The 16,657-nt window shown below is 37.0% G+C and overlaps 1 protein-coding gene across 1 annotated transcript; it reads right to left on the reverse strand.

The window, feature by feature from the left end:
- Nucleotides 1-6,001: 6,001 nt before the first annotated feature.
- LOC131298941 (ABC transporter B family member 15-like) lies at nucleotides 6,002-13,727 on the reverse strand. Its single transcript, XM_058324445.1, has 8 exons — nucleotides 13,492-13,727; nucleotides 12,867-12,921; nucleotides 12,509-12,687; nucleotides 11,024-11,481; nucleotides 9,021-9,561; nucleotides 8,555-8,800; nucleotides 7,661-8,317; nucleotides 6,002-7,580 (listed from the first exon to the last, which is right to left on the reverse strand). Exons 1-8 carry the CDS (start codon nucleotides 13,711-13,713, stop codon nucleotides 6,195-6,197), a joined length of 3,744 nt encoding a protein of 1,247 aa, XP_058180428.1. The 5' UTR covers nucleotides 13,714-13,727; the 3' UTR covers nucleotides 6,002-6,194.
- Between the last annotated feature and the right edge of the window lie 2,930 nt (nucleotides 13,728-16,657).

Here is a 16,657-nt window from a genome sequence, read left to right on the forward strand (position 1 = left end):
GGGGCCTACTATGGGTCCCACACAAATAATCTGAGCCATTCGTTAAATTTAAAACATGGTTTGAAGGCCCCTTGTGAGAAATCAGTTCAATCCTCTACGTATAAGTGCTCGATCCAATCGTCTAACTTTTCATTCAAGTTTTAAGATTCTAAAAAATGAACGAAAAGTTGGATGACTGGTTTGAGAACTTATAAGTAGAGGATTGAGCTGATTTCTCATAGAGGCCTTTAAACCATGTTTTAAATTTAATGAACGGATTGGATCGTTTGTGTAAGACCCGTAGTAAGCCTCACATCTCAATCTGTGCGTAAAAAATCTGTATTATTAGCACTACTGTAATTTTTGTAATGAGCGAATGAGAATAATTGTGCACGTGAAGGATGAAGGAATTAGGAGTTATTAGCTGAGGCAATATTTTAGGAAAAGGAAACTTTAATTGGGAGCGGACCTAATAAGGAGTTTTTGGAAAGAAAGGATTCTAAGAAAGAAAATCTCGGCAGTGGGGTGATAAAGGAAATAAGGTTTTGATTACAGTGATTTATGGGTTTGGGGATCACGTAGCCGTGAAAAAGAAAAAAGGACAAGCCACATACATATATACAAATGTGTATTGTGATTAAAGTAAGGAAGAGCAGCCAATGATGAGTTTTTTGAAGAGAAAAATTCTCGATCGAGTACTTTTGCTTTGAACCTTGGAGTACAATGAGATTGATGGAACATTAAGCGTACGAGACATCTTCAAGATGTTTCAATATTTTCTTTAACTTACTTGAAAAAAGCCGTAAGGAGGATTTCTAGGGAAGTTAAAGTCCTTCCGGGAGGCAAACGGAAGACTTGTGGATTCAAGGCAGCGGCGGTCAAAAACTGGGTGTGGTGAACGTAGATTTGGCAAGTAGATCTTAGGCTCGATTGTGAGGATTCAAATCGTAGGGTAAGATTACTTATAACCGCACAATGGTTTATAGTGTTTGATTCATTCTCGTGGTTTTTTACCGTTTAGGGTTTTCCACGTATATCCTTGTGTTATCTGTTGATTGTTTTTCCGTTCCTGCGTTTGGATTGATTGGTGGTTTATTTATTAAAGAATTCATACATAGAAAATATTTATAAACCTAGGCAATTTAGGGCTTTTCACTTTTATAGATGTCCAATCAAGTTTATTTTTTGCATGGATCGATACACTACAGTGTAGAGTTTACAAGATGAACGGTTCAGATCAACAATAAACACATGATAAGATCGAAAAAAGACGGTGGTGAAAAAAATGGGTTTTCCACCGCCGGTGGAAAGAAGAGTAGTGCTATTGGTACCGACGGTACCATAGGGAAAATGTACCGACGGCCACCGGACGGCCGTCTCCGGCCACCGGACGGCCGATCCGAGCCGTCCAAAAATTTTAAAAAATAAAACCGAGTGGGCCTACGCGGGAATCAATGGCATCCGAGATGTGTAGAGTACTTGATCCGAGCACCCCTTTTTCGTGTATATACACGTATATACAAATATACACGAAAAATGGGTGCTCGGATCAAGTACCCTACACACCTCGGATGCCATTTATTCTCGCGTAGGCCCACTCGATTTTATTTTTTAAAATTTTTGGACGGCTCGGATCGGCCGTCCGGTGGCCGGAGACGGCCGTCCGGCGGCCGTCGGTACATTTTCCCTATGGTACCCGTCGGTACCAATAGGATTTCTGTGGAAAGAATTACATTTTCATTAACTTAACTGTTGATTGGTGTTTGGTTGCTGAGAGTGGGAAGAAGTCCCAGAGCCGGCTTATAGCCAAGGCGAGGGAAGCGAGCGCTTCGGGCCTCCGGAAAAAATTAAAAACGAGGGCCCCCAAATTTTTAGGATTTCTATATATATATATATATATATATATATATATATATATATATATATATATATATATATATATATATAAATGAATATATGGTCCAGAAAAAATTGCACTAGACTTCTTTACACAAAATAGGTCCAATTGAAATTTAGGAGCCACAAAAATTTAGCTTGACTATGGAGACTTAATCAGTGCGTTTGCAGCAAAAAGTGCGAGAAGAATAATTTTCAAATGATGGATTTTGAGATATTGTAATAGTTGCATTTGATTTGGGATAATTATATGCTTCTATTTTGTAATGGTAAATCTTTTGTATTGGTTTTTTTTTTATGACTCTTTGTAGATCACTTTTGTATGAAAAATATAGGGTGACCTCATTCAAGAGGTTCGCTTCGGACCTCCAAAACTTATAAGCCGGCCCTGCCCAGACCAAGCTACCCAATTCCAGGATATAGCTCTGTGGATTAAAGAACTGAAGTGCATCAAAGAGTACTATTCTGTGTGGAACACTTCAATTTAAAGGCAGTCTTGATGGTACAAGGAGTATTAGGATCTGAGTGGTGCTGTTTTTTGCAAAGTCGACAGGGGTCCATGTCTGACTTTGTACACTAATGGTTCAACAGATTTTCATGTCTGGGTGGTCATTCATAAGAGGTTGGATGTATTCCTTTTTTCCAGATTTTAATTTTCTTTGTTTTGTTTGCTCTCACATGCAATGTTCTAAAAAGCGCTCGGCGCTAGGCGGGCGGTCAACCACCTTCAAGCTTTGAGACCTTTTAATCGGCCATTAATCGCCTTTTAGCAATTAGTTGGGTTTTTTTTTTTTAAATATTCTACAACCTCCCTACCATTAATAATCACAAATTTCCTAATTGATGTGATATATCTTCTCTCCCAAAAAATTTCCTAGTTTTCTTTGGCTATTGGATACTCAATGTTAACACTTCTAAATGTTAACAATTCTCTACAATTCAAATATAGAGACATAGAAACTTGGTACTATCAAACAACTAACCAAGTACGAAATTACCAGTCAATTACAAAGTGCAACGTTCAAACCAAATGAAACCAAGTATGGAATTATTAGTCAATTACTCCTCTTCTTCTCTATATCCATCCATAACTCCATCTCCATCGGACTCACACTCAAAATCGCCGTTTAATCGATTAACCAATTAATCACCGTTTAATTGTAGATTAATCGCCGATTAACCGATTAATCGCCGATTAATCACCACCAAATCCCGATTAATCTCCAGATTGCCTAATTCAAACGCCCAAGCATTAATCTGATCGGAGAGGCCATAAAACCGATTAATCGCCCATTAATCGGCGATTAAACGCGATTTTTAGAACACTGCTCACATGAATGCCTCTTTTTCCCCCAATGCACAATCAAATTAGATAGTGGGTTTGATTTCACATCATAAAGGATATCGTTATAGAAGAACATTAGGATACCATGTGGCGGTAGGCTCAATAATTTTTTCTTGTTCAAACTTTATTTACTTAAACTTCTAAGATGTATTTTTAATAAATGCAAAAAAAAAAAATAAAATCATACAGTTTCATCGTTATTGCCTTGAATCCAGAAGCATTTCGTTTGCGTCGAATGTCGATGACATCAAAAGCATTAATTCCGCGGCTGCCTTGAAAAATCCTACTATTTTTACAGTAATGCTACACACACAGCAAATGTGCACAGATTTTGTGCACAGATTTTTTGTGGGGTCCACTACGGATCACATACAAATAAATCGAACCGTTCATTAAATGTAAAACATTTTTTCAAAGGCCTCCGCAAAAAATCAGCTCAATCCGATACTCATAGATGCTTGATTCAATCATTTAACTTTTCATTCGAATCTTAGGATAATGAAAAGTTAAATGATTGAATCAAACACTTATAGATATCAGATTGAGCTGATTTTTTGCAGGGGCCCTTGAAAAAATGTTTTACATTTTCATTCGAATCTCAGGATAATGAAAAGTTAAATGATTGAATCAAACATTTATAGATATCGGATTGAGCTGATTTTTTGCAGGGGCCCTTGAAAAAATATTTTACATTTAATGAACGGCTCGGATTATTTGTATGGAACCCGTAGTGGGCCCCACAAAAAATCTGTGCACAAAATCTGTACACTTTTGCTGTGTGCGTAGCATTTCTGCTATTTTTATCAAGCATGTATCGTCATTACTGACGATAGTGAGTCATGGGGTCCACTTTGTATTGGGCTACCTCAATTGGCATCTCCCAGTTTTAACATCAACTCATCAGTCTAACATATACTCCCTCCGTCCCTTTTATTCCACTTCGTAAATCTAATTTATTAAAAAAATATCATCATTACATATTTCATATCAACTTTTACCTCAATTTTCCCTACTTACTCTCTATGGAGACATTATCATTACATTTTTACCCACTAACTTTACAAAATGGACACTTATTAAGGGACAATCCAAAATGAAATACTGGACTTTAAAAAGGTGACAATGGGAGTATAATTTTTATACAATCGGATGTCCGGATTAACTTGCACGTAGGTCAAGTATACCTCTTTCAATATACACTTACACACCGACAAAACAAAGGTGTCCTTATGGGTACGGGGCCTCCCGTGGTTTTGAATTTTCATAATTAAGGGGGTGTTTGGCAATTGAATTTTTGGATTTTTGGATTCTACTTTTTAAATTTTGAGTGTTTGGCAACTGAAATTGAGAATAGATTTTGGGAGAATAAATTTCGGATTTTGGGTTTAGGAGCCAAAAACTAAAATCTGGGTTGGAGGAGTTTTTCGGATTCTCATTTTCTTATTTTTGGGTCTATTACGAAAATACCCATAATTCTCCCTTCATTTTACCATATTTGCCCCTCCCTCCTTATCCATTTTCTTCTCATCTGTTCACCACACATCCGACACCCATTGAGGAGAGAGAGAGAGAGAGAGAGAGAGAAGAGAGGAGAAACGAGAAGCATTTCACAACAAAAAAGCTCAGAGAAAGGGTCGTGCTCGTACACGGTGTGTTGCCGGAGCAGATCTAGACCACCTCTCATCAACTTTTTGTACCCAATCTTCAGTTATTACTTTAGAATAATAGACTTCAATAATAAACAGCCCACAAAAACTATTGAATAATAAAGTAAAAAAAGAAGAAGAAAAAAACGCAAGTGACACATGTTATAAGAACATACTAAAGACAAAGGGCAATATGGAAAAAATGCAATCCATAATTCATTCTCAACAATCATCTACCAAACTCTATTACAATTTCAAAATACATTCTGCACAAATCTCCCAAACACTCTATCATACTTAATATACATTTTGGCCATAATTCAAAAAGCCAAAAAGTTAAAAATGAAAAGCCAAAAAGTAAGCTTTCAAACACCCCCTAAGTAATTTTTTTTTAAAATATCAAAACTATACATGGTGGACTCCACCAATTAAAAAATGGTGGACACGAAAAGGCATTTTCAACTATCAATATTGTCAGAACTAGGTTTGGAATGGAGGATAAGTTTCATACAAATACTTTGGTTATATTTATTGAGAATGAAATTGCTACAAAAAATAGTTCCAACTCAATCATAGATCCAGACGTTGATGTATCTTTGAATTCCCTTTCGATACATCCTTGAGGTACAACGTATTGAGAAACTTTTTTGTTTTAATCTTTTAGTTGTTTTTGATTTGTTAAGAGCATTTAGATATTGTGATTTGTTAAGAGCACTTCGATATTGTGTTTTGCACGCTCTTTTTATTATTGGTCATTTCAATTTTTTATATTTTGAACCTTGAAATTTGAAAATCTTATTATTCATGTTCTGACCGACCCTCATCGTATATAAAATCCTAGTTTCGTCCCTTACACTTACACATAAGTTTCAGCCACCGTGAGTGAAAGGCCTCATGCAAGAGATAGACCACAATTGTTCAATTCATCACAACGCCGTGAAATAGTTGATCCTACCATGAAAATAATTTGCACCAACTTCTATCTAACTTTATCGCTCCGGTTCGAAAATTTAACAAATCAGGATTTCACGTATTGCAAACCATTACTTCCTCCGTCCCAAAATATTGTGTGTGTTTCATTTTTTGGACGTCTCGAAAAATTGTTTATATCTTTGAATGTATAACATTTTATATATTCAATATGAATCTTGTTTGATGAATCTTAATTAATTCTCTCATACCATGCACAACGAATTGGAGCGGAGGGAGTATATTACAATTATTTACATATGGAATTACAAAGAGAGCATCTCCCCTCCTCATGTCCTGAGAGACTCACATCAACCCCATCATTTGAAAAAGAGGCCAAAAAAGCAGAGACCTACCAATTAAAATTCACTGTGGGGAGCGTTGGGGGTTCTTTGAAGGCTGACGAGAGAGAAATATGCTCCCTCGGGTCCCTTACCCAACAAAGAAGAGTGGGTTCCTTTCTCCACCACCTCCCCTTTATTCAAAACCGCAATCATATCGCAATTTTGGATTGTATTCAACCTATGGGCCACAACCACACTAGTCCTCCCTACCATCACACGCACGAGCGCATCTTGTACAACTTGCTCCGATTGGCTATCAAGTGCACTAGTCGCCTCGTCTAGTAACAGAATTGCTGGATTTTTCAAAATAGCACGGGCTATTGCAATACGTTGCTTTTGTCCACCCGACAATTGCAATCCTCTATCCCCACACCACGTATCATACCCGTCTTCTAGGCAAACAATGAAATCGTGAGCATTGGCTGCCTTAGCCACCTCAATGACCTCCGATTCGTCAATCTTACCTGATGCACTGTAAGTGATGTTATCTCGAATGGACCCCGCAAACAAAGTTGGCTCTTGACTAACAAGTGCAATGTGTTTCCGTAGGGATCTCAGATGGTATGATCTAATATCGCGACCATCTATTTTCACTACACCTTTAAGTGGATCGTAGAATCGCTCGATCAATCCAACGATGGTTGATTTCCCAGAGCCACTTTCTCCAACCAAAGCAGTTGATTTCCCTGCTTCAATGTTGATCGAAAAGACGTTGAAGACCATCACTTCTGGCCTAGCCGGGTATGCAAATTGGATGTCGCACAGCTCCACATGGCCTGTTATATTGTCAGGCTTGTATCCTTCAGGGTCGTCAGGCTCAATACGTGTATACCGATCCAGCACGGCAAAAACTGACTTGACTGAATCAGATCCTTTCGCAAGGTCGTTAGTCATGGTCCCTGCGTCGGCAATAATTCGACCCGTGCTTACTAAGATCATGAAGGTCTCAAACAGGGCTTTGGACCCAATGTAGCCTTGGGAGATGAGCTTTGCACCATACCAAAAGTCTAAAGCCCAAGTGCATGCCATGAGGCTTTGGGAGATACTAAGCCCAATACCAGCGAACCATGATTGTCGGATGCTTTCACGTCGTGGGCCTTCTTGGGCCTTTTCAAGCATTTTGAGGACTCGAGCCTGAGAAGAGAATGCGGTGACAGTCCGGAGGTTGGAGACTGCTTCAGCAGCCAGCTTGCTGCTTTCGTCTTGGGCCTTCATGGCCTTGTTGGACATGTTCTTGAGAAAGACGCGCTTAAAGTAGAAGCAGAGGATGACAAGGGGTTGAACTGCTATCATAACCGATGCGAGCCTCCATGCGATGACCAGGCCCATGGTGCAAGCTATGGTTACTGCCGACAAAGTTTGGATAATGAGTGCCATCCTATCGCCCACTAGAGATCTCACCTACAAAATTGTGAACAAAAAAAAAACTGCATCGTGACTTGCAATTTCAATTGAGAGAGAGAGAGAGAGAGAGAGCATACCACATTCGCATCTTTAGCGAGCCGAGAGCAAATAGCACCACTAGAATTCTCATCCTGATCAAACCACCCAACTTCAAACGTCAAAATCTTGGACAACATCCTCTCTCTAATCCTCTTCGTCAAATGTTCCCCCATGTACGCAAAGTTATAATGCTGGATTACATTAATCAACAGCGATGAAATCGCCAACCCAACGAAACACAACGAATAAATCCTCATCTTATACTTGATCTCATTGTGATCCAGCAAGAAAAAAACCGAAATCACCGATCCCAGTGCATAAGCATAAAGCGGTTGAATTGCACCGAATAAAACCGCACTTATGCATGCCATTATCCCTTGCCTCCACTCGGGTAAATTCATCACCAAAAGCCTTCTAAATGAGGGAACAGGAAAATCTCGGTCTGCTCTATCTGTAGAAGAATTGTTGAATCTCTGGCTTAGTGTGGGTGAGTTTGTTGAACTGGATCGACTCAGAATCGACAATCTCTGATTGTTGTTGTTGTTTGAATCCATTGTTGGATTATTTGACGAAGTTGAGGCTTCATTTGATGTAGTTTCTCCTCTGTTCTTCTCTGTTTGTTGGTGGCGGACTAGGGATGCATATAGGCCGTTTTCATGGTAGATTAGTTCCTCAGGTGAGCCGGTTTCCATTACCTGTATGAAATTTTCTATAAGCATACTTGTATAATAACCATCCCGGTTCAAGAATCAAAATCTTTCGAATTAGCGATATCTAGTTTGATTCCTCATGGGATGCAAAATTAGACAAGCCGTAGAGAATCGTCACGTAAGAGGATCTTTTCATTATTACCATACAAAGTAACTTTTGATTACTGATCTGGCATGAGATCTTGGGTGTGAGAGTTTGTTTTTATAGTCATCATTAATTACCTGGCCATTTTGGACGACAGCAATGATGTCGGCGTTTCGAATGGTGGAGAGGCGGTGAGCAATGACGATAGTTGTGCGTCCCACGGCGGCGTTGTCAAGTGCTTCTTGCACGACACGCTCTGATTCCGAGTCCAACGCGCTTGTGGCCTCGTCAAGTAAGAGGATGCGCGGTGCCTTAATTAAGGCGCGAGCTATTGCGATTCGTTGCTTTTGTCCCCCTGACATTTGAACTCCTCCCTCACCCACCTAATCCAAAGCATAATTATATTCTCGTAAGTGTAATAAATTGCGTATAAGCACCGCAAACAAATTACTATAGAGTATTTGTGCATGATGCTCCCTGATGTGTCATTACAGAGTTTCTGTTTTGTATTATTTTTTATTAATGATAAGAAAACATTTCTTTGCTAATAAAAATAAAAATAAAACGAGGATAACGACCACTAAAAGCAAGGAGAGAACAAACCTGGGTATCATAACGCTGAGGCAGCTGAGAAATGAAGTTATGAGCATTAGAAGCTTTAGCAGCAGCAATGATCTCTTCCATATCTGCATCTTCCTTCCCAAATAGTATGTTCTCTTTAATACTTGTAGCAAATAGAGCTGGCTCTTGACTCACCAACCCCATCTGAGCTCTCAACCACTTCAACTGTAGCTTATCGATGGCGACTCCGTCGAGACAAATCTCTCCCCCCATTGGATCATAAAACCGTTGCAAAAGGGCGATCACCGTTGATTTTCCAGACCCACTTCCGCCGACTAACGCCGTTGTTAACCCCGCTGGTATTTTGAGGTTGAAGTTTTGGAAAATGGAAGTTTCGGGTCGCGATGGGTAGGTGAATTCGACGTTTTTGAATTCGATGTTGCCCGAAATATTTTCCAGAACTTCTCCGTCCATGTTATCGGAGTCGATTTTGGGTACTCTTTTTATTATTTCCAATATTCTCTCCCCTGCTGCAGATGCTTCAGAAAAGTACTTTAGGTTTGGTAAACCAGCACCTAGTGACCTGATCAAGAAAATTGAGACCACCTTTCAAGAATTGTTCATGGGCTGAAAAGCAACTAAATTGGTAAGCCCTTCTTCGTTGGCATGAAAAGCAACTAAAAATTTTCTACGTGCTGAATATTCATGGGCTCTCTTCAATATTTTCGGATCTCTCAAGGAATTGGGGCGGTTCCGGGAACTCTTAAAAAAACTTCTAAAAAAACCCCCCAAATCTTAATCTCATAGTTCCCAATCAAATTTTGATGATTCAAGCCGCTCAATACGTTCAGAATGTGATTTTAAGGGTGCCCGCGAGAAATTGGCAAAAACAATAACCAGGAAGGGCTTTATTTGAGCAGTTTTTTATTGAACCGTTCAATAAAGTTCAATAAAAAACTGTTCGGTTGAAACCTTTTCCGGTCATTTTTTTGCTGATTTTTCGCGAGTACCCTTAAAATCAAGTTTTGATTACATTGAGCGGCTCGGATCATCAAAATTCGATCGGGAACTTGGGGGGTTTAGAGGTTTTTTTAAGGATTTCCGGAACTGCCCCGTTTTTTCATTTATGATATTTTTCATGTGATGTGAATATTGTTTGATAGATCTTAAATAATTTTGTCAAATAAAGTTTTCAAACTAAAACATTTATAGATTTTGAAATATAGGCAATTTTTTAAGTGGCACAACAGCCCAAAAGGAACAAGCAATTTGGAATGGAGGGAGTACAAAATTGTAGAGATCCACATAAAAAAAAAAGAGTGAAAAGAAAGAAATAATGTTCAGTCTTAAAAATTACAAAATTGTAGAGATCCACATAATAATAAAAAAAAAGAGTGAAAAGAAAGAAATAATGTTCAGTCTTAAAAATAACAAAGATACCCATTAAGAATCATAATCTCAACGCAAAAACCCCATCGATATGAACTTACAAGAGTGGTATCTGTTTAGTCGAATGTTTTTCTTTTTGGAACAAAAGTCAAGTCAATTGTTTTTTATCCCTCGAGGAAAAAACATGTTGTCTAATATCATTTGTTTCTAAGAGAATAAATTCTTTACACCGCCGGTGTAAACATTTATTTCCTTTAAATCAATTGCATTGCGACACATGTTAAAATAGTGGTCCTAATTAATAAAATATGGCGACGTGGCGCAATGCAATTGATTTGGAGGAAACAAATGTTTACACCAGCGATGTAAAGAATTTATTCTCTTGTTCGTAATTGATTTATGATTTAACGTTAAAGCATTCGAATATGAGAGGGAGTTTGAAAGGTTTTTTTAATACTTTATTGTTAACTTTTGTATCCTATATAGTGCAGGGAAAAAAAATATGAGAATAAACTTTATTAGGAAGATCTCAGAAAGAGTTAAGAGAGATATGGTTCTATACTTCTATTATTAGTAAATACTCTTGGTAATTATTATAGATAATGCAAAAAGAAAAAGAATGGTCATAAAAAAATGTTTGGAGAGTAGATACATACAGTCCTCCCCAGATGATGGAAGCACCCACCGCGAAAACATGGCCACCGCTAGCGTTATGGTACATAATCAATCTGCTACCATAATAAGCCATGAAGGACCAAATTACAAAAACTATGCCATTGCTACCCATGGCTAAGCCTTTTGCCAATCCTTGCCTTAGCCCCAGCTCCATAGTCCCTTGAAGGGCAAGAGAGTAATTTTCAATGGTCTTTCTCTCAGCAACAAAGGCATAAACTGTTTTGATAGAAGAGAGTGCTTGTACTGCTACTGTGCCTGCCTTGTTGTATTCCACCTTCATTTTTCTGGCTATTCCCATTAATGCCCTTCCATACATCAGACCAGGGATTACAAGAAATATCACAAAAGGAAACGCCACAATTGCTAGCCTCCATAGAATTGCAAATGCCACTATGTAGGCCCCAACGAATGTGAATAAGTTCATCAAGAACACTGGAACCTGTATTGATGATATAGAAAACAATTAGGCATTCAACTTTAGAAACAAAAAATTTATGCAAAAACTCTTCCAAGTGAAATATCATAACAGAAATGCTATGTGCACAATCATCTGAATACAACCTCTCATATATACATGGGTCCCACATGTTAAATGTGTGTGGGACCCACGTGCATGTATGTGAGGGATTGTTTTTGATGTTGTGTTTGGATGGTTGTGCACCTAGCATCTCTCTAATTTGGAAAAAGAAACTCATTCTTGTGAGATTCTGCGAAATCAATGGCAGAAAACTAGTAGTCTTGGGTTAGTTTCTTGCTAACCTAAGATTTGGGTCTTAGGTGTTAGATGATAGTTTTTAGCTTTGCTTAGAATTTAATGTCATCATCCCCTGTCATTTTAATCTTTGTAACAATTTCAAGAATTAATATAAAAAAAATTGCCCTTCAAAAAAAAAAAAAAACCGTAGGGCCCTAGCGCCACCCAATTTCGTCTAAAGTAATATGAACCATTCAATTTACTTCAAAAATATTTTTAGGATAATGATTATTTTATAAATTGTTATTATCTTGTAATCTATAAGATTCGTACGTATAATGACATCGATAATTTGACATTGTTTATATACGAACAATTTTCAATTCCAAGAACTACATAATAGGGGCCAATATTTCGTTTTGGAACTCCAGAAATCAATTTTGTACTCATATTTGATTTTTTTTGTTTTTTGTTTTTTGAACATGCAACGAAGAAAAATTTATTAACCACAGTAAAATTACAAGTAAAGATATAGTGATTAAAAGAATAAAAAGACTAGGCATCATAACGAACAAAACACATTCCAATCTACACTCAATCCACTTGCTAATCCTATGCCACTTACTACCCTAAAGTCAACCACAAGCAATACGACCAGCATGTTCATGTATTTTAAACAATCATAAACAATTTACTTTTTCAATTTGTCCTTACCAAAGGATCTAGTTTTATATTATAATACTAGTATTGGGTAAGTTAATTTTTGACCAACCTTTTCACTAATAACATCTTGAATGACAAGACTATCACTGGAAACGTTTGCAATGATTTCTGCGGTGCTTGTGACGTGCAAATCAAAGTAACCCACTTCTTGCCTTAGCACTGCCTTCAAATACCTTGATCTCATTCTTGATGCCTGTCTTTCTCCTGTTCTTGTCCAACAATACCCCTCTTCAAAAACAATAATATCCCGGGCCAATTATCAGAAAATAACAAAATCAAACAATTACTAATAGAAACAATTAAAAGAAACCCATCAGGCCCCATATATATTAATCGCCATTTGGGAAACAGGAAAGGAATAAAAGACAAAAAACGAAGTCAAATGTATTTAGCCTAATAATACCCACCAAAGAAACATGATATCCCTTGCATAAGCGCCACGAAGCACAACAACACTGCATTCTGTAATTCAATCAAAAAATTATCAATGTTTATGTCAAACTAATTTTGACACAAAACTAATCTGAGTTTTGCATATGTATATCAATGATACAAACATGTATAAATCGAGCTATATATAGGAGTTTTTGTGGTTGTTTTTGGAGGGTATTTGTTTCGGCTTGAAAATTGTGCCAGTGTAGTTTAGGCACACAAAAAAAAAATTAATTCTTGGAAATTAGATTTTGAAAACCATAATTCTAGTTATTTTTTAATCTAAATTTCCAGAGTTGGCTTTCCTATTAAAAGATGGTTTTGTTAATTTCTAATACCCAAAATATCCCTTAATAGAGCAGTAAATACTGTATGAGGATTAGTATCGTTTACATATGTATACTCTCAATTGATATATCAGTAAATGTATCCATATGAAAGGCTCAAAATCTGTAAAACCTTGGGAAATATTTATGTAATTAATTTGAATCCTTGCTGAAAACAATTTTAATTATTCAACACTAGACAATTACTGAAGAAAATCTAGTTCACACGTGTGTGCGTGTGCATATCTGCATGAATTAGAAAGAGCTAGCGAACCTTGTTGACGTTATGAGAGGAGATATCGGAGGCGGAAGCGCTACCGATATTGTTGATAATCTTGCTAGTGAAGAGCAACATGACGGGCATAGAAAGCCCGTCGCCGAGTGATCCGATGAATCCTAGGCCCATTAGCAGCTTATCAATGCCATCGGAATGCATGAAAATTGATCGAAATGACCTACTGCTCTTGTTTTGGTTCCCTATACCTTCCTCCCTCATTTTCCTTCCTAACCTCTCTCTCTCTCTCTCTATCTCTCTCAAACAATAAGTAACTGAGCTAATGGTGTTTATTCAAAAAGCCGCTGTCGTTTTAACTAGTGTTAGACAGTTCGAGTTTTTATAATGTACTTAATTAATCAAGGTGAGAGGATCAAGATTAATTTGAGTTTACACTATTTTATCACGTGTCGTCATTACTGACGACTTTGTATCGGGACTACCTCAAATTGCACCTCCATGCAGTTTTAATAAACAGCTAGCAATATTTACGTCATTCAACAATCCCTCTCTCCGGCCCCCCTCTTCATTCTAACAAATATTGGTACGAGAGAGATATAGATCAGAACATAGATGTGTTCAAAATTGTTCAATGGGCGTAAATCTTGTTTGCATTATGCAAACCCTAGCACGTTGAACGATTTCGAGTCTTCTACCTCTGTCAAGATCTGTATACCCCGTCTATAGTCTTACACGTATTCTAATTATGAATAATTCTCTATTCACAGAAACTCTCAAACAAACCCCTCCTAATAGCAAGCTAGAAAGAGTTTCACAATCGTTCTTCCTTCGTTTTTAAACTCAAAACATTCATTTGTGAAAGCCAAAAACTTGACATTGGGAACACTATTTTGTCAATCCATTTGCTGCTTTAGAATTCAGGTCTTAATTCTAGAAAAAAGTTTGATGTTTCGTAAACGACCTTACTAATATCAGATTCACCTCATTATAGCGAAGGTGAACAAAATATTTCAAACAAAATTACTAACTCCGATCATCTTTGTGGAATCCGAGAAGAGTCCAAATTAAACGAATTGTATGCACCTGTACAGAGCTCAATTATGTACCCATAGCAGCGCCGGCTAAGAACCTCTCCATAAAAGTTAGTTTTCCACATTAATTTTTTTCTCCAATCAATGTAAATAAAATTTAAAATCAAATTAAGAACCAAAGAGTTATAGCAGAACAAATTAACATCCATAACCCCAGGGGTTGGCTTGGGACTTAGGTATTTGCTCCATCATAAGGTCGTCTCAGGTTTGATTCTCCTTGTTAACAACTTTTGGGATCACTTCATCTGTAACGCCCCAAACAGACCACTCGCCTAATGCTTTGATTTGATCCACCAGTCACATCACATGGCCCAAAAGCTTAAGCTCAAAGTACTAGCAATAGCCCACAAGATTTGTTATATGCCCAAGATCATACATGTAAATTTTCGATGTGGGACATGGTATTACATCATCTCCATGCATAAGCGTGTGAAACGGCTGTAGAAGGGGTTATAGGGATTAGTCCGAAGTGTGCGCAAGCAGACTCGGGATATCTTGCATTAAAAAAAAAAAATAACATCCATAAAATTTAATTCTAACTTTTAATGTAATGAATGTGTTACTTATAAAGAAGGGTAATATACCAATTGATTTGATCGCATTGGGATTGACTAAAAATATTTTATTTGCGCAAGGGAATGTTGTTGGTGGGAGATCGAGGTCATGCGGGGGTAAGGTCAACAGACAACAGCAGGTGAAGTTTCCTTATTTAAATTTTGTTTTTTTGTTTTTTGAAGTTTCCTTATTTAAAATTCAGTAGTGAACCACATTGACTTGCTTAATTTAGTATAGTAAGTAGATTCGCTATTTACAGATCAATGGTGTGGGTCCTTCCGTGATTGAAGAATAGTTTTTCCGCTCGGCTAAATAAGTCAAGTGGCTTATTTTTTTGTTTTTATTCAAAAAAATTTCGTATTTGTTAATTTTTCGTCAATTTTTTGGGGATTATTGCATCGTTATGATGAGAGTAATCTAAAAAGTAAAAAATTACGATCGAAATCAATTTTTTTTGAATAAAGAGAAAAAAATAAGCTAATAAGTCAATTTTTTCGTCTTTATTCAAAAAAAATTAGATTTCGATCATAATTTTTTACTTTTTAAATTTCTCTCGTCGTGATGATGCAATAATTTCCAAAAAATTGACGAAAAAGTAACAAATATAAAAAAAAATTGAATAAGAACAAAAAAATAAACCATTTGCCTTATTTAGCCGAACGGAATGTTGGCAATTTCGGCTGACGGATATTATTATATAATCAAAGGAACCGGATCCTCATAATCAAAAGCCTCGTGTCTTGGCCGTTTTTCAAAACAAAATTCACTGATGCGCATCATCCCTATCAGGCAAGGGTGGCAAATGGACGGGTTTGGGTTAAATTGGATAAATTATAAATAGATTGGGTCTTTATTTACCCATACTCAACCCAACCCTTTTATTTAAAACCTGATCCGACCCGCCTATTAACCCAATTATTATTTTTTTCTGAACGGCATTAACCCAATTACATATATATTAAAATTTTAGAATGACTTATATCCATGTACATTGAAATGACCATATTACCCATATACATCTAAATAACTGAAATACCCATGTACGATAAAATTTCCATATTATACATCTAAATGACAAACACCTATCTAAATTGGCATTTTGTGGTAAAAAAAACTAAGAGAGAGAGAGAGAGAGAGAGAGCACGCTGTAGTGAATGTTGTTAGAAAGGTTCAATTAGGGTGGGTTTGGATTAAAAAGTGGGGAATGATTTTTTTCGTCTTTATTCAAAAAAAATTTGCATTTGGTAGTTTTGCGTAAAACTTTTGTGAATTATGGATTCGTTTCGACGAGAGGAACCGAAAAAGTAAAAAAAAAAAATTGATCGAAACTCATAATTTTTTTAAAAAGTACAAAAATAAGTCAAAAAAAGACAATTTTTTGTCTTTTTCAAAAAAATATGGTTTCCGATACAAAATTTATACTTTTGGGAAACAAACTGTTCTGAGAAGAATTGAATAAACACTACAAACGAGAGAGAGAGAGAGAGAGAGAGAGAGAGCTTCTTCCCATTGGAGAATCACTCCAGTCGGTTGATGGACAAGGGAGTACATAAACTGTG

This window comes from Rhododendron vialii, chromosome 8a, assembly GCF_030253575.1.
Source record: "Rhododendron vialii isolate Sample 1 chromosome 8a, ASM3025357v1".
Lineage (NCBI taxonomy): Eukaryota > Viridiplantae > Streptophyta > Magnoliopsida > Ericales > Ericaceae > Rhododendron > Rhododendron vialii.